Below are 17,176 nucleotides of genomic sequence, written 5' to 3' on the forward strand. Positions count from 1 at the left end.
CTGTGCACACAGCATCTGACAGTCAGGTTCCAAGGAGGACTGGTCTTTCATGTTGTTGCTTGGCTGCCAGGCTGCCATGCTGCTATGCTCAGGTAGGCCGGCTTGGGGAAATCCGTTAAATTCTGGATAGGCCATTGTAGTCAGAAGCCTGCATATGTGCCTGCAGGCCCTTCATTTAGAGCCTGCTGGGAAGTGATGGGCAGATGCAGGTCAGGAGTGCTGACCCCACCCCTAAACTGTGTGTGGTCCTGGCTGTGGGTCTGAGGGGGAGCTGGGTCAGACCACGACCTCAGCTGGGGAACAGAGGTCCAGGTGGCTGCCTCATCTGCTCTCAGGATGAAGCACAGAACAAGGAGAGGCTGGCCTACTTCCGGAACCTTCCAGAGGCATTGACCTCACTCCTCATACTGCTGACAACTTCCAACAATCCTGATGGTGCGTGTGGAGTATGGGAGATGGGAGGGGCAGAGAGCCTGGCCTGGGAGGGCTGGTTGGGATGTGGAGTTGTGGAGCTGGCCCTGAGTGTGTAAGCCCTATTCATGGCCCCCTTCCACCTTTCCTCTCACCCCTTTGTGTTCTCGGTCCCTTCCAGTCTCTTCTCTCCCCTTCCCTTTGTCTTGTCACTTTATCCCTTGGAGAAACTGAAAGTGTATGGTGATAAGTGGTAACGTGGCGTTGATCAGTGGTTCCTATAGTGGCCTCTTTGGGGCCCAGCCATGCTCCCCCTCGCCACCGGGACCTGTTGTGAGGTGCATGCCATCAGGAGCTTCGAGTGTGAGAGGTCCCAAATCTTACCTGGTCATGGCTGGGTGCTGCCAGGTCCTCCAGCTACTCCAGTGTAGGCTGTGCCAGGATGGGCAAGCTACAGTCCTGATATCCGCTGTGGCCTGGTCACTGTGGCTGCTGCTGTTTATCCTGGTCTTAGGTTTTTCCTCACAACCTTGGAGACTTCCCCTGAGGGCAGCCTGGAATTCCCATCCCAGAAGTGTTGTGTAGCCTGACCCCAAGACAGTCACTGTGGGGAGAGCTGTGTGGCCTGGGGTGTGGTCACAGGCAGGCCCATCAACAAAGGGGTGAGCACCCATCCCAGGGGGTACCAGTGATGGAACATGAAGTCCTCAGTCCCTCAGGATCAGGATGGAAATGGGGCCAGGTGCTGCAGTATGTGTTTAGCCTCTGACTCTTTCTTTGTCTCAGTGATGATTCCCGCGTATACCCAGAACCGGGCCTATGCCCTCTTCTTCATAATCTTCACCTTGATAGGTAAGTGCAGGTGGGCCTGTGTGGATACCATGCTGGGGATGGCTATAAACTGGCCTCCACTGGCTAACTCTCCTTGGCTTGCTTCTTCCTGTAACTTTGCCTCAGTCTGCCCTCGCCTTCACTTACCCTCCCCTATAACCCTTCACTTGACCTTATCCTGCCTCACCTCATAGCTTTACCTCAGCTCATCCCCTAGACCTTCCCTTCAACCGTCCCCACCCTGTAACTGCACCTCCGCCCGCTCCCTCAGCTTGCTGCCAGCTTATGCCTCCATCTTAGCTTGTCCACCTATGGCTTCACCTCTGCTCCCCATCCTCAGCATGGCCCCACTATACTGCTTTCCCGTCCTTCGCCTCAGCCTGCCTCATCCCTGTAGTGTCACTGCAGTTCCCCCATACCACCCTGGTCTGCCCCCACCCCAGCTTCATGCTAAGGCATGCCCTCCCCACTCTTCCCTGCGGTGTCTGTAACAGCTGGTGCGCCTGTCTGTCTGTAGCTAGGCATACTCGGCCTTGTAAAGATGTAGGAGTTTGGGGGAGGGTGTGTGTCCCTGTTAGGAGGCAAAGAGAACTCTGTGAATGTGACTGTGATTGGTCATCCTGAGCTCCTGGCCACCATGGCCAGGCTTGCTGACACCTTTGAGCCCGGGGAAGGTTTTGGTCACTGGCTGTTGCAGGCTCTGCCCCACTGGCCTCTGGTCAGATTCTTGTTGTTTTTTCATTTCCCAGGAAGTTTGTTTCTGATGAACCTGCTGACGGCCATCATCTATAATCAGTTCCGTGGCTACCTGATGGTGAGCTGCCCTGAGCCCCTGCTGAGCTGTGCCAGAGCTGGCCCAGATGCCAGGCAGAGTGGACCCTGAGTCTGCTGACCCCGGTGGGACAGGGAGCCAGTTGCCCCCTCTTGTGGACCGGCTCAGATAAACTATCTCTGCCGTGGGTTATTTCTGTAGCACAGGTATTGCCATGGCTACCCAGGGTTTCCTTCTCAGCCCTCCTCCACCAAGAGGAAAACACCCAGTTGTCAGATCTGCATCCTAAATGCACAGAGAAGAAATGCAGGCCTTAGAGACTTGAATAGTGAGCCACGGTCAGCATCCATCCCTGCCTTGCCTTGGCTGTGCTCCCTCCTTTGAGGGCTGCCCCTTGTAGTGTTCCCAACAAGTGGGGCTGTCTTCCTAGGCTCCCTCTTAGCCCACTCCCAGGGCAGGGTGGGCAAGGATGTGCGGGAACTTTCAGAGCTGGGAGTTCAGAGTCATCGTCTTTACAGAAGTCTCTACAGACCTCATTGTTCCGGCGGCGGCTGGGGGCCCGAGCGGCCTATGAAGTCCTTGCGTCCACAGCAGGACTGGCTGGAGCCACCTCTGAGGCGTGAGTGCTGGGTGGAGTCCTCCCCCCAGGGCACTAAGGTCTTTTGCTTCAGGGAGGGGGAGCTGGGTTCTCATTAGGGGTTTCCTGAGTAGCCCCTACTGACTGGCGCCAGACTGGATATTCCATTTGGAGCTGTGTAAACTGTCAAGCTCTCAGTGCTTCCGTTATCCTATCCAGAGAAAGGAGCAGATAGCTCTGGTGTGCCACTGAGGAAGTTCTGGGCTTGACTGTGAGTGGCAGCAGCATCTGCTGTCCCTCTTTACAGGGATGTCTCTGGGGGTCTTAGACGGGGCTTGTAGGACCCTTCAGCTCACCCCATGTGGTACCTCACCAAGGCTTATTTTCCATGCAGCAGAGAGGATTCATAGCCAAGTTCAGGTGGGGGTGGGGTGGGGTGGGGACTGGCACTGAGCATGCTCACTGGGGTGGGATTTCTCTGTCACAGAGTTGGGGTAAATCCTGAGAACTTCCTGCGAGTACTTCAGAAAACCCAGCTGCACAAAATCCACAAACAGGCCATCATGCAGGTTGCTGCTCTTCCTGGGTCTGCCCCAGCTCCTGTTGGGTGGGTCGTCAGCCCAGTGCTTACCACCCATGGGTTGGGGAGGGGGGGCGCTCAGGCATCGCTCCCCCATTGCTAGTGACTGACCTGGCCTTCCTTCTACAGAAGGTGTGCTCCTATGAAGGCCGCCCAATGCTGGCTGATGAGTTCCAGAAACTCTTCGATGAAGTTGACAAAGGTGTGATCAAAGAGGTAACTAGGTCCAGCCTGTGCTACCTGTCCAGTCTGGGCTAGTGGGGTTCCATTCCCCATTGTTTCTAATGACCACTGCCAGGACTTGCCTGTCCTGGATCCTTAGTTCCTGGGATTGGCAGTGGGAATCCTTTGGCTCTTGGCAATTTGGGATGAATTTGTTGACTAGAGGCAAACCTGACACAGAGGAACATTCCATAGCATTTTTCTGTCTGAAACAAAGTCTCTGGCCTTTCCTCTGGGAGTCTAAATGTCAGCCCTCTCCAAGCATTTGCCTCTAACTCTTGACACTTGTGCACAGTGCCTTGGGAGTCTTGGCTTCCACTTCAGCCCCAGGCAGAGGACAAGAATGCCTGCATGTTCCAGTGTGGGCTTCTGGGGTGAGCAGCCTTGTCAGGCATAGCTCAGGTACCCAAGGCAGGCAGAGGACTAAGGGAGATCCTGAACCAGGACAAGCTAAGGTGGGGTTGGATGTGTCCTGCTACATGAAGCCTTGACACTTCCGGTGCTGTGTGACCCAGCTGCTCAGCTTGCCTTAGGACATACCATAGCCGTGGAAACTGACATTTAATGTCTCATGTCCTAGAAGCTGGAAGCCTGAGATGGAGACATCACAGGCCCAGGCCCTCTCAAGGCCTCTCTGTAGAGTTGGCCAATGGTGGCTTCTCCCAGTGTCTGCATGTGGTCTTCTGTGTGTGTGTCCCAAAATTCTTACAAGGACATAGTCATGAGGATTAAGACCCTCCCCAGCACACCACTCTCATAGTCACCTCTGGAAAGGCACTATCACATTCTCTGGGGGTGGGGCTGGCTTGAGTGGAGAATTCTATGCAGCATGAAGGATCAGCCCTCTTGTTAGCCACTCCAGAAGGGTTGTCAGCCTGTGTGGTCTCAGGTCCTCATCGCAGGTGGTTGTCCTAAAATTATGTTTTTCTCAGGCCTCCCCAGGCCTTCTGGAGGCATGCATTTGTTGCTGATGTCCTGATGTCCTTAGGGGTATCACTTCTGCCTCCATCTTGGGACACAGGAGTCTGATGATAGGGAATTATCAGCAGGGGGTACTTTGTATATATTCTGCCATCAGACCTCTACTTGGACCAGGTGGGCATTGAGGCGTCAGAGGGCACGTGAAGCCCCAAGTCAAAGATGTAGACTTGCAGTGATTAGAGAGGGCCTCACAGTACTTAAGGCTCTGTTCCAGGTAGTGGTTCCCAGCCTGTGCAGGAGGTCTGCTGTCTCAGGATGCTGCTCTTAAGAGACATACAGGCTAGGTCTGTTGTCACTCAGTCCTTTTCTAGGTACAGTCAGACCTGGGCAAGAGAGCAATCTCCATCTAGGTTCCATTCCTTGGTCTTGCCTAATAGTGCATGCTGGGCTGTCCTGGTTCTCCCTACACTGGTGCTTGTCAACCTCTGGGGAACATAGTAGCTGTCTCCCTTGTCTCTTCTTTCTCCCAGTGCCAGGATGTTGTGGTATCTATCCACAAGAAGGTGCTTCCTGTCACAGTGCTGCAGAGGAAGGACACACAGACTGTCTATCAACTGAGGCCCTGTAGAGCAGGCTCGGGCTGGGGATAGCCTAGCACTTGAGCTGTGTCCTTCCTCTGGCTCCTTTTCCCAGCTACTTTTTGGATCTTTGAGACAGGGTCTTCCTGTGTAGCCATAGCTGTCTTTGAAATCACTATGTAGCCCTGGCTGGCCTCAAACTCATAGAAACTCAGTGTATTTGCTCCAGAATAGTAGGGTTAAAAGCATGCATGAGCACACCTGGCTTTCCCAGTTACTTATCTGCTCTGTGGGTCATGCTCTTTCTGGTGGTTCAAGATCTGAAGCCTAGGATTGGGTCTTGAGACATGTGTTCGAATCTGGAAGTTTTGAGAGCCTTGGATCCTTGCCCTGGTGTTACATCACTCTTCTCTCCAAAACAGAGTGCAGTGGGGACTGTATTTCACTTTTGAGGTTTAGTTACTTGGGGGTTGCTAACTTTACGGGCAGGCCGTAGTTTTGGATCAGCCCATTCAGAGAGATGATCTGAATAAAAATAAAAACCCAGAGACAGATATTGGGGTTCAAGCTTCAAGCTGAAAATCAGGGAAGCAAAAGAGCCCAGCTACTACCTCTTACCGCTACCTCAGGCTGAAAGGTTGTGATCCTGTCTCCAAGCCTCAGACTGCTGCCTCTCCTCAATGTGACTGGGGACTAAATCTCAGAATGCAGCCTGAGACACTGGACTCCTGTCTTTTATATACCTCTCTAGGGCTGGGATCAAAGGCCCTAAAAGATCTGTTAATCTTTTAGGCTGATTCACTCTTGTGTAGCCCTAGGTGGCCTTGAACTCACAGAGATCCATCCTGAGTCCTGGGGTTAAAGGTGTGTGCTACCACTACCTAGCTTCTATAGCTAACTAGTGTGGCTGTCTCTGCATTCTGATACTTCAGGCAATCTTTATTAAATCATAAATAATATATCACCACAGCCCTGGGGTAGGCTGGTGCTGTGACAGCTGGTATGATCTGCTTGTCTGTCAGCAGGGGCTGAGTGTCCGCTGGCAGATGCAGAGCAGGCACCATGCAGCTTCCAAAAAGTCCTTCAGTGAGTAGTCACCATTGTAGATGTGAAAGAATAGAAAGTCCCCTCACTGCCCTCCCCAGAGGCAGCCTCTGTGACATTGGAGAGACAATCGGTTCAGCTCTCAAGTTGCACAAGTGTGTGTGGCTAAGTTTGAACGTGATGGAGTTGCTGAACTCTCTTAGCAAGGTGTCAGTGTGCTTCCTAGTCAGGCAGAAACCACAGAGGAAGTGTAAACAAGGCCCCCTCCGTACAAGGAAGTCTCAGGTGTGTCGAAGGACCTGCTGTAGAGAAGGAAGAGCTCTGGGGCTGAGGGACAGTGCCCAAGAAAGGATGACCTTAAAAGGGGGCCTTCCTGTCTTGTCCTGCACTATCTGTCGAGAGTCACCCCATGCCTGCTGTAGGTGAGGGGTGCTGGCAAGAATTATATTCACAGTAGAGCTGGTGTTGACAGCGAGTCAGAGCTGAGAGGTAGCGACTGCTTTTTGAGAACCCTCTTCAAAGGAGCCATTCTGTTCAGCATGGCGTGTTGACATTGTCCCATGCGGTCCTAGGCATGCTCGCCCCTGATACGGAGTTCATGGAGTTCGGGGATCTTTCCATGTAAACCGCTCTTGGTGATGGAATCTCTTCCCTGCATCCCATTGGTAGTCTTGACCGTTCTTCACTTGGAGCTGTCACCTGAAATGTGGACTTTGAGTCAGTGGTTCAGTTTTATCATGGAAACTTACTGTGTATGTGTGGTGGTACTCCCGCCCCTGGGGCTGCAGGAGCATTCTCCCTGCCTCCTCAGGGTGGACACACAGGCTTATCGGGCTGCCCCTGTGGTTTGCTGCATCAGTCTGCTGCCGCCACCATCCCATGTGTCCGTGTACATGTGGGAGAGGTATCCCAGGGAGGCACGGACCTCAGAAATGCTGGTCTAGTAAGGCTGTCCTCCACTGCTGGCCACTCTGGCTGGCCACAGTGCCCTGGGTTTGTCGTCCTATTCTTCCAGCAGTTGGTGAGCCAGCTTTGGGAATGTTTCACAAAGTGTTGTCCATTTGGTATGCTTTTATAATTTTATTTATTTGTTTGTTTATTCATTTGTTTTTTATTTTTCAAGAGAGTAGTGTTCCCTGGCTGTCCTGTGACTCACTCTGTAGACCAGACTGACCTCGAACTCAGAACTTAGAGATCTGCCTGCTCTGCCTCCTGAGTGCTAGGGTCAAAGGCATGTGCCATCACTGCCCAGTGCAATTTTAATTTTTATTGTATTTTATGTACTTTTTGTGTGTATGTATGTGCATGTCACAGTGCATGTGTTGGTCAGAGGACAACTTATGGGAGGCTGTTCTCTTTGTCCACATGGATCCTAGGGGTAGAACTCAGGTCATCAGTCTTAGTGACAAGGCCTTCACTCATACTTCTTTTATGTGTATGAGTGGTTTATCTACATATATGTGTATATGCCATTTGTGTGTCTGGTCCCTGTGGAACAGGTCAGAAGAGGGCATTGATCACTTGAACTGAGTTACAGATGGCTGTGAAGTACCATGTGGGTGCTGGGAGCTGAGATCAGACCCTCTGCAAGAACAGCTAGTGTTCTTTTGTTTGTTTGTTTGTTTGTTTTTCTAGACATGGTTTCTCTGTGTATCTTTGGAGACCAGACTGGCCTAGAACTCACAGAGATTCCCCTGCCTCTGCCTCCCAAGTGCTGGGATCAAAGGCGTGCGCCACCACTGCCTGGGTAAGAGCAGCAAGTGTTCTTAACTGCTGAGCCATCTCTCTAGCTCCCAAGCATGCATTTTATCTTTTAACTATTTTATTTATTTTATGTGTATGGGTGTTTTGTCTGCATGTATATCTGTGCATCACATGTGTGCTGGTGCCTGCAGAGGCCAGAAGAGGGTGTCGTATCTCCAGGGACTGGAGTTATAGTTATGAGCCACCATGTGTGTACTGGGAATTGAACATGGGTCCTCTGAAAACCTGCCTTCTTAACCACTAAGCCATCTTTCTAGTGCCCCATTCCCCCTGCTAGCATACATTTCAAATGACTAATGTGGTATTGTTTACAGGTCTCTAGACATTTATCATTCTAGCTGTATAAGGTCACTGCTGTAGAGGTCATTAAGAATAGGCTGCCATGTGTTTGGGATTACTTCTGAGGCTGGATAGGCAGGGCAGGAGGTAAAACTGGAGGATGTCACCTTAGAACAGGAGACAGGCCACCTACTTCACCATGGCTCTGAGAGTGTGGATTCTCTTTGTAGTATCCACCGATGCCCCAGTACCGGTCTCCGTTTCTGCAGAGTGCCCAGTTCCTCTTCAGTCATCACTACTTCGACTACCTGGGGAACCTCATCGCTCTGGGAAACCTCTTGTCTATCTGTGTGAGTGGGGGCTTACCGTGTGGTGGTGTGGGAGACCCTCTCCTGCAGCCAGTCTTCCCTTGAAACTCCCCACACTGTGGTTGGCCACATGGTAAGCCGTCCTCCTCTGTGGCTCTGCAGGTGTTCCTGGTTCTGGACTCAAATCTGCTGCCTGGGGAACGTGATGATTATGTCCTGGGGGTGAGTTCAGGGGCTGCTAGCCCGTGAAGCTGTCAGCTCTGCTAGGGACTGAGCAGTGATGATGATGATGATGATGATGATGAGGAGGAGGAGGAGGAGGAGGAGGAGGAGGAGGAGGAGGAGGAGAAACAGGGTGGAGACAGGGTGGCTGAGTCCAGCCAGAGCTGTGATCCCTCACAGGGGTGCAGGTTCTGGTTATATGGGCAGAGGGTGTCTAGGTGGGGACAGAGTGACTCCCATGGGAGACTGAGAGTCCTGTAGAGAGAAGAGATCAACTGGGCTGCAGTGCTGACTAGGTCCTGTGGGCTGTATGGCTTCAGGATTTGAGCTTTGCCTTCAGGAAGTAAACTTGATTTCTTCTGGTATTAAAAGGTTCCATCAAATCCCTTGGGACTTGAAGCTTTCCACTTTGAACTTTAAGCAGAAGCTTCATGTTAGATTCTGTTAGTGGTTTCATGGAGGTAGAATGACAGCTCAGAATGAGTAAAACTGTGTACACCTGGGGAGTATGTCTTTCCTGTGTGTGGGGAGAGTCTGCATGACCCCCTTTAGAGGAAGAGTTACTTGTGTTCCCTTCCTGGTACAGGTCATCTTCTTTGATGAGCTCACCCCAAGCTCTCTGTCCTATTGGGAGCAACTTCTGCAATCTCAGGTTCCTCTGAGAAGGACTAACTTGGGCTGTTCTCTTGCATTTCCTATTGGTTGGGGAGGCCTGGGTCAGGTGCAGATGTTTATCCTTAGGGTCTCTGTGGACCTCAGAGATAGGACAGAGCAAGAAGCAGAAATGCCATCTCTAAGCACAGGGGATTGGGTCCCACAAAGGCAGCAGAGGAGGTGAGGGGCCTAGGACAAGCTCTGGGGATACAGTAGAGTAGGCTGGCGTTGGGTTCTTTTGCTTTTTCAGATTCTTGACTACGTCTTCATCTTGTACTACCTACTGGAAATACTGCTCAAGGTGTTTGCACTGGGTCTGCGGGGCTACTTGTCCTACCATAGCAACATATTCGATGGCCTCCTCACCATTGTCCTCCTGGTAAAGTCTACACAAGCTGGGGTACCTCTCGTGGCAGCTGTGTGAACCTGGCTGGCAGCTTTTCCCAGGCCCTTTGGGTGTATAGTATAGAATAGCATAGGGCCCTTTGGGTGTATAGTACAGAATAGCATAGGGCCCTTTGGGTGTATAGTATAGAATAGCATAGGGCCCTTTGGGTGTATAGTACAGAATAGCATAGGGCCCTTTGGGTGTATAGTACAGAATAGCATAGGGCCCTTTGGGTGTATAGTACAGAATAGCATAGGGCCCTTTGGGTGCATAGTACAGAATAGCATAGGGCCCTTTGGGTGTATAGTATAGAATAGCATAGGGCCCTTTGGGTGCATAGTATAGAATAGCATAGGGCCCTTTGGGTGCATAGTATAGAATAGCATAGGGCCCTTTGGGTGTATAGCATAGTATAGCATAGATATATCAGATAGAGCATAATGGACTATCTAGGAGGAAGTGGAGCTCCTGTTCAAGGGACCTGGGTTGAAGTGTGTGACAGGATGCAGGGACTTGGTCCCCACTGTATGTGAGTGCTGCAGGGGCTGGACTGCCAATTCTCACCCTGAGGGAGGTCCAGCTGGACCCAGAGCTATCAGTAGCTAATGCAGTCCCTGTCACAGCCTTCCAGTGCCACTGGTTCACAGTGCAGCCTTGGTGTGGGCAAGTGGGTATCAGGGCCTCAGCCACCCAGGGTGCCCTTGGGAATCCATGAACTTTCTTTTCCCCCCTGGCTGGGAGTGAGGGGCTCAGACTTGGTGTGGGTGTCACAGCAGTGACCTCAAGTGACAGTCTGAGAGCCAGTGGGCCCCTGGAGACATACATAGAAAGGTCTTTTGGTCCATCTGTGACTAAGTGGCTTCCGAAGTCCTGATTCCTGAAGCCAGTTTTCTGGCTGACAGAAGTCCTACATCTGGACGCGTGGGGCCAGGCCTGAGCTCTGAGTGCCACTACATGCCCAAAGGATGGACTTAAGTCTTGGGATTCTGTTGCAAGCTGCCTGGGGTGGTAATGCTGGAGGTGTCCGCCTGGGTTGGTGCTGCTGGACAATGCCCCCTTCTCTCTATGGTTCAGGTTTTGGAGATTTCTACTATGGTTGTATACCGATTGCCAAACGACTCGGGATGGTATGTGATTGCAGAGAACTTGGGGATACCACCTGAGCAGTGACCTGTCTCACTGCACAGCACCCAGGTGACAGATTCCAGTACCACATGGGTCCCTGGCCAGTGGCATGCACCATTCTGCCAGTAGGGATGTTGGACTGTGGGCTGAGTCTGCCTTGCATGGGGGGCATGCAGAAATGAGCAGTGGTGTTCCCTGTAAGGTATTCTCACGAGGGGGCGTGTCCCTTGTCCCCCACCATCTCCAGCAGGGGAAATGAGGCCTGACTCAGGTCTGGGGGATTTGGGGTCACAGATTAATTGGGCTGGGTCCCTCTGCTAGAATGTGGCAAGATCCCTTTGCTAGTACCTGCCCAGCATGTGTCCTTGGCTCGTCCCCGTGCTCAGTGTCTGTGTCCTTTTTGTAAATGTTGTCCCTGGCTTCCTGAGGTATTGAGCCCACTAGTCCCATTCTTACTGTACTGAGAGACTTCTGGGTAGAGTCCCAGGACTTTTGGCATAGCCAATGGGTGCTAGGCTTGTACAGTACCTTTGTTGGTGAAGCTGCCCTGTGCCAAGATGACACATTAGGTTGCTATGAGGCACCTGTGAGAGAAGGCTTGGCTAGCACAGGCCTGGGCCACTTATGTCCACTTTGGATCCCTGCCTTGCCTTACCTTAGACAGTGACACAGTTGGGAGAGGCTTCTGAGGGCTAGTGGTCCAGCATTGACCTGCAGAGTTGCCCCTGCAGTGTCTGTTGGGATAGCTTGAAGAGGGGCAGGGACAGTCCCCATACGCCAGGCAGGAGCCCTGTGTGAACAATGATCCGTTTATGATGTGAGCCAAGCCCTTCTCAAAGCTTTGTCCCATCACTGTGGGAATTGTGAGGGTGACATTTGGGGTGAGGACGGCTTATGTTTAGATAGGAGTCAGAATACAGACAAACCATGGGGATTCTTAAGTGGAGTGGTAGACCAGGATTGGGGTCAGGACTGGATCTTAGGATAGGAGGTTGGTTCAGGAGAGAGTCAGAAGTCAGGTCCAGATGGGACAGGGTCAGTGATGGGACAGGGTCAAAAGTCAGGTTGAGGTTGAGACAAGCTTCCTATCAGTTCTTCAGGAAACTGAGCTCAGCAAGTCTGGGGCCTGAGTATTGAATACCATCTCTTCCTTCATGCTATGGGGCTGTTCTAGTGGGTGTGGCTATGGCTGCAGTTATGCTGGGCGGTGTGGCTGTGGCTGTAGCTGTGGCTGGGCACTAGGTGTGAGTAGGGTCTGACCAAGCTCAGTCTCACACCTCCTGGGAGCTTTTTTCTGCCTGGTGTCCATACAGTGACTGTTGCTGCCTAGCTCCTCTGCTCTCCTGGACCTCCTAACATGGCTCCTGTGTCTTCCTAGGAAGCCTAAGCAGTATGGCCTACTGTCACTGTGGGACATGACACGGCTGGTGAACACACTGATTGTGTTCCGCTTCCTGCGCATCATCCCCAACGTGAAGGTATGCTCTGCGCCCCGTCCCCATGCCCCACCATGAGCTGGAGAAGGGACGCTCATCACCAGGGCCCTTTGGGGGCATACCTTTAAGCCCCTTAGCATTCTGGGGTAGGGAGGGGTCACTGGATCAAGAGCCTGCGCTTCCATTTCTTTTAGCTTCTGGGTCACAGGGATGCAAATCAGGTCTTAGCAGGCCAGCAGGCAGAGGGTGGCCACAGGGTATGGATGCCAGGCTCTTAAAGGGACCCGTGACTCGGCACCCACAGGAGGCTGGGCATTTTGGGGGAATATGTGAGCATGTATGTGGATTTCTGTATATGGTGGATATGTACAGGGTATATGTGTTGTATGGGTGTCTGGGAGTATGATATGTGTAGATGGCCTTGAGGTGGGTGTCCAAGTAGGTGTAGATGGCTATGGAGTAGCTTGCTGGTCCGTTGTCTCCTGGTCAGGGTGAGGGTGTATGTTTTGGGGTGCACTGTTACCTCTGGGGCAGAAAGAGTCAGGCTAAATAAACCCTCTTCCTACCCACAGCCAATAGCTGTGGTAGCCAGTACCATCCTGGGCCTGATCCAGAACTTGAGAGCATTTGGTGGGATGCTGGTGGTAAGTCCTGGGGCTCTGGTGGTGGCCTGGGTGGGCTGGCTCTGTGGAGTCCAAGTGGCATGTGACTGGCCTGGTTCTGCTCTGATGAGGAGACCCACTGCAATGTCAGGAGGCCAGACTCGTTTGGCCCTTTCCTTCCAAAGAGGTCTTGGGATTACTATCTATACCAGGGTCCTTGTGGTAGCTACCCAGTCCTTCGTGACCCCTGGGTCATGTACCACAGCGTGAAACAGCGAGGAAATTGTGAGTGGCCTTTCCAGGGCTCTCACAGCCACTCCCCACCCCCACCAAAGCTTGAGATTTTGGAAGATGTTCTTTTGTAGACATATTTCAGGACTTGTAGCTATGTGTGCCAGACAGAAGCTAAGATATGCCTGGGCCTCAGCGGGGGCCAGATGGCCGGTCTGTCCTCTGTGGTAGCGGGCCTACAATTCTGGAACCTGAGAAGCAACCAGACCTGGAGACCTAGTGTAGTGTTTCTGGTCTCCCAATCCCCATCTGTGGGGCGGAGCTGCCTCTGTGCCTCCTGTCTCCCCTCCTTTGGCCTCAGCCTGGCCCTGTGGCTGCACTGACAAAGGTTCTTCCTCCAGGTGGCATACTATGTGTTCGCCATCATTGGGATCAACCTATTCCGAGGTATCATTGTGCCTCCTGGAAACAGCAGGTGAGGGACTGTCTGTGCCTGAGGGCGTTAACCTGTGGGCACCTCAGTGGGCCCTCCCTCTAAACATCTCTTGTAGGTGTCCAGTGCTGGGTCTCCTGAGCACAGCCCCTACCCCCACCAGGGTGTAGGCTATGGCAGTGCTGGCTTGGGATTGGGGATAAAGTGCCATCCTCAGAACCTGGAGCCTAGGATTCTGGCAATGGGGGCCTCTTGGGCCATGTCATATATGCTCCCTTTGTGGCTGGAAAGTGGCATTTTCCTTTCCCCTGGAGCCTAAGAGTCCATGCTGGGCTGAGGAGTAGGGCATTGCTGAGCTGCGCAGGCCCCTGGCTACAGCTACTAACCGAGGGCCATTGTGTCTCCAGCCTGGCACCTGATAACCACTCAGCACTGTGCGGAAGCTTTGAGCAGCTAAATTATTGGTCCAACAACTTTGACGACTTTGCTGTGAGTCCTGAGCCTTGTCCAGCTCACCTGGGACTCCGCCTCTGTCTTGCCCCTCTTCCCTGTCCCCTGGGCTGCTCCTCTGCCTTGTCCTGGGCCCTGGGCCCTCCTGGACCCCACTTCTGCTGCCCCACAGGCTGCTCTCATCACACTGTGGAACGTGATGGTGGTGAACAATTGGCAGGTATTCCTGGATGCCTATCGGCGCTACTCAGGCCCGTAAGTCTGTCTGCCCCAGTGCTGCCTCTGAGATGGCCGGTTCATCAGAGAAGCAGGGCCTGTACTGAGAAGGGCACTAGGCCCTGACTTTGGAAGGCTGGCCAAGCTGTGTCCTGACAGGCTTCAGCCTTCATTCACACTGAACTGGGAGATAGCTGGGATCCTGGGCTTATGCATCCTGGGGATACCAGTATGGGAGAAATAAATGGTGTATACGATTGCCTGATGCTTCTGGGGATTTCCATGGGGTGGCATCCTAGGGGAACAGTCAGGTGACTCATTTAGCTCATAGCTTATAGAGCTTTGACCAGCCATCGGAGGGACCTGGGTTTGAATACAACTTACATCTCATACTAGACTTCCTTGGTGTCCCTGGCACCTCCAAGTCCTGGTGTTACGGTGACATCACTACCCTGTGGAGTTAGCAACAGGTTCCTCACAGATGTGCATTGGGAGCTTTCTGGAGTGATCTCACCCCACTCACAATGGGTCCTGGCCTCCTTGTCCTTCACAGGTGGTCAATGGTGTATTTTGTGCTATGGTGGTTGGTGTCCTCTGTCATCTGGATCAACCTGTTTCTGGCTCTGCTTCTGGAGGTACCAGATATCCCTGCCCAGGCCTGAGATTGCCTGCTGGAATGTCTAGAGTTTTGGTGGGTGAGCCCTGCTACCTACCAAGGCCACAGGCTGAGGGAGCCTGGCTATAGGCCTCTGAGATGCTTGCCCTGGCTGGTCTGTCTTAGTTAGGGTTTCTATTCCTGCAGCAAAACACCACAAAGCAAGTTGGGGAGGGAAGGGTTTATTTGGCTTATGCTTCCAAATCACTGTTCATCACTGTCAGAACAGGAACTCAAATAGGGCAGGGATCCTGGAAGTAGAAACTGATGCAGAGGCCATGGAGGAGTGCTGCTCACTGACTTACTCAGCCTGCTTTCTTTTAGAACCCAGGACCAGCTCAGGAATGGCACCACCCACCATGGGCTAGGCCCTCCCCCATTGATCACTAGTTGAGAAAGTGCATACAGCTGGATTAGGGCTAGGCCCTCCTCCCTTGATCACTAATTGAGAAAATTCAGTATATCTGGATCTCTTGGCAGCATTTCCTCAACTGAGGCTTCTTCCTCTCTGATGACTCTAGCATGTGTCAAGTTGACACACAAAAGCAGGGTCTGTGGGGTTCTTAGGACTTAAGGATGAGGAGTTGGGCATCTTGCTATTTCATGGGTGTGGATCTCATAGACTCTGCATCCAGATGTCCAGGACGAGTTGCTCCCCAGTGACTGTACTGTGACTGCAGATTGGGTGATGGGGGTCAGCCTCCGAAGCTGTGCCACGTGGGTACTTACACCCTTCCTCTTGCTCCAGAACTTTCTCCACAGATGGGACCCCCAAGGTTATAAGCAGCTCCTTGTTGGTACCCAGCAGATCACCTATCAGACGTCTGTGGAGCTCATGTTCAGGTGCAGGCCTTGGGAATGTGCCTCCAGGGCTTGGAGCTGATGGGGGCAGGGAGGCTGTGAGGAAGGCCTTCTGGCAGGGTTCCTTCTCTGCCCAAACATCTGGGCTGTCACTGAACTGGCAAGAGATGCTCACACCACAACAGTGGGCACTTCTGCTTCCACCAGGGACATGGACTCTGCTCTGCTTGGGGTCCAGCATATGGAAGGGACTGTCTATCCTCCAGTGTCTTGTAGCTTCTGGTTGATGCCATGGACACAGCCAGGTGGCCTGGAGGAGCCACACCTTCTCCTCTTGTGACATCGTGGAGATTGTCCTCTGCTTATATAGAAGAGTGGCTGTCATCCCAGGGCCGCTTGTCATGGGCCCCATTTTCTTTCACCAGTGTTGGCTGTGTGCTATGACCAGCCAGCTGTAGTCATGCCATGTGGTATGAGAAGGGCTCTCTAGGCTTCCAGGCTCTTCACTGAATTCTTTTTGGTGTGGGGGTGGAGTCTAGGCTGTGAGCATGTTATGCCCCACACTGAACCCCTCCTTAGTCCCCTCTAGTATGCTTATCACTGCACCCAAAGGTTTTAGCATCTGTATCTTCCTGAGGCAGGACCTACGTGCTGATGTCCCTTTGCCCTGCCACAGCCTGTTTTGAAAGTACCTCCCTTTGTGGTCTCGGAGTCTGGGTACTTGCAGACCTTGTCTGCTGACTTTGCTTGCAGTCTCTGAGAGACCCATCTCTCTCTCTGTCTCTGAAGCTTTTGTGTGACTGTCCCTACCCTGCAGGGACATCCTGGAAGAGCCCAAGGAGGAGGAACTGGTGGAGAAGCTGCACAAACACCCACACTTGCAGCTGTGCAGGTGACATCAGAGTGGCCTCCCGGCTGGGGTGACAGGACAGGGATGCTGGCCTGGGGCCCATGCTGTGGAGGCAGAAGCTGGTAGAGGCCAAGCAGGAAAAGACGGTGCTTGGAACAGACCACTCAAGGACAGACAGAGGCTGGGACAAGGACTGCGGCTGCAGTCTGTGGCCCTGGCAGATGGGTAGTCAACACTGTAGAGCAGCAGCCCTCTGTCTGCTGCTCTTCCGAGCTGCTCTGGGGAGACTTGCTAAGGAGAGAAGGAGGTGATTTTGCAGGGACCTCAAAGCCCAGGATGTGAGAAGACCTCAGCTCCCCTTGTTACCCACAGCTTATCTGTGTCTTCAACGCCGGTGGCCTTTGTGAACCCAAGCCTGCACAGGGCCTGTGGAGGGTAGCCCGCAGGTTTCTGGGGCATCAGGGTTGGTTTCACGTGTCAAGAATGTCACCTTTTTATTTCACGATGTCTGTGAATATGGTCAGCTGTGCCCGGAGGTCACAGTGCCAATCATTTTTCTGTTTCATAAAGAATGTTCTTGTAAAGAATGTTTTGTAAAGTTTGTTCTTATACTACCCTGGCTTCTCTGTCTCTGTCTCTGTCTCTCTCTCTCTGTCTCTGTCTCTCTCTCTCTCCCCCCCCCCCAAGGCTGTTGGGTAGGGTTACTTAGGTTGTGGGCCACAAAGAGCATCAGGTTGTGAGGTGTGACCTCTTAACCTGTGTGAGAAGCATCCATTAGTGACATGCACAAAGGCTAGGCCAGAGGTGGCTCTGTTATGTGTGCCCT

The 17,176-nt window shown here is 52.6% G+C and overlaps 1 protein-coding gene across 6 annotated transcripts in view; it reads left to right on the forward strand.

Moving 5' to 3' along the window:
• The window catches only part of Tpcn2 (two pore segment channel 2), a 30,144-nt gene extending 13,207 nt beyond the window's left edge, over positions 1–16,937 (forward strand). For 4 of the 6 annotated variants that reach the window (XM_005064108.4, XM_013114973.3, XM_013114990.3 and 1 more), the window contains 18 exons: positions 336–435; positions 1,198–1,263; positions 1,992–2,056; positions 2,533–2,633; positions 3,079–3,160; positions 3,301–3,387; positions 8,210–8,329; positions 8,450–8,509; positions 9,414–9,542; positions 10,626–10,678; positions 12,055–12,154; positions 12,685–12,756; positions 13,347–13,420; positions 13,786–13,867; positions 14,001–14,083; positions 14,598–14,679; positions 15,448–15,542; positions 16,318–16,937. In XM_005064108.4, the coding sequence (XP_005064165.1) occupies positions 336–435; positions 1,198–1,263; positions 1,992–2,056; positions 2,533–2,633; positions 3,079–3,160; positions 3,301–3,387; positions 8,210–8,329; positions 8,450–8,509; positions 9,414–9,542; positions 10,626–10,678; positions 12,055–12,154; positions 12,685–12,756; positions 13,347–13,420; positions 13,786–13,867; positions 14,001–14,083; positions 14,598–14,679; positions 15,448–15,542; positions 16,318–16,396 (1,530 nt within the window). In that variant the 3' untranslated portion in view covers positions 16,397–16,937. Of the gene's footprint in view, positions 1–335; positions 436–1,197; positions 1,264–1,991; positions 2,057–2,532; positions 2,634–3,078; positions 3,161–3,300; positions 3,388–8,209; positions 8,330–8,449; positions 8,510–9,413; positions 9,543–10,625; positions 10,679–12,054; positions 12,155–12,684; positions 12,757–13,346; positions 13,421–13,785; positions 13,868–14,000; positions 14,084–14,597; positions 14,736–15,447; positions 15,543–16,317 lie in introns of those variants that run through there. The other 2 variants (XM_021227269.2, XM_021227271.2) reach the window with 2 other exon arrangements.
• The last annotated feature ends 239 nt before the right edge of the window (positions 16,938–17,176 follow it).

The sequence above is a fragment of the Mesocricetus auratus genome, unplaced genomic scaffold, assembly GCF_017639785.1.
Source record: "Mesocricetus auratus isolate SY011 unplaced genomic scaffold, BCM_Maur_2.0 Super-Scaffold_4256, whole genome shotgun sequence".
Taxonomy (NCBI): Eukaryota; Metazoa; Chordata; class Mammalia; order Rodentia; family Cricetidae; genus Mesocricetus; species Mesocricetus auratus.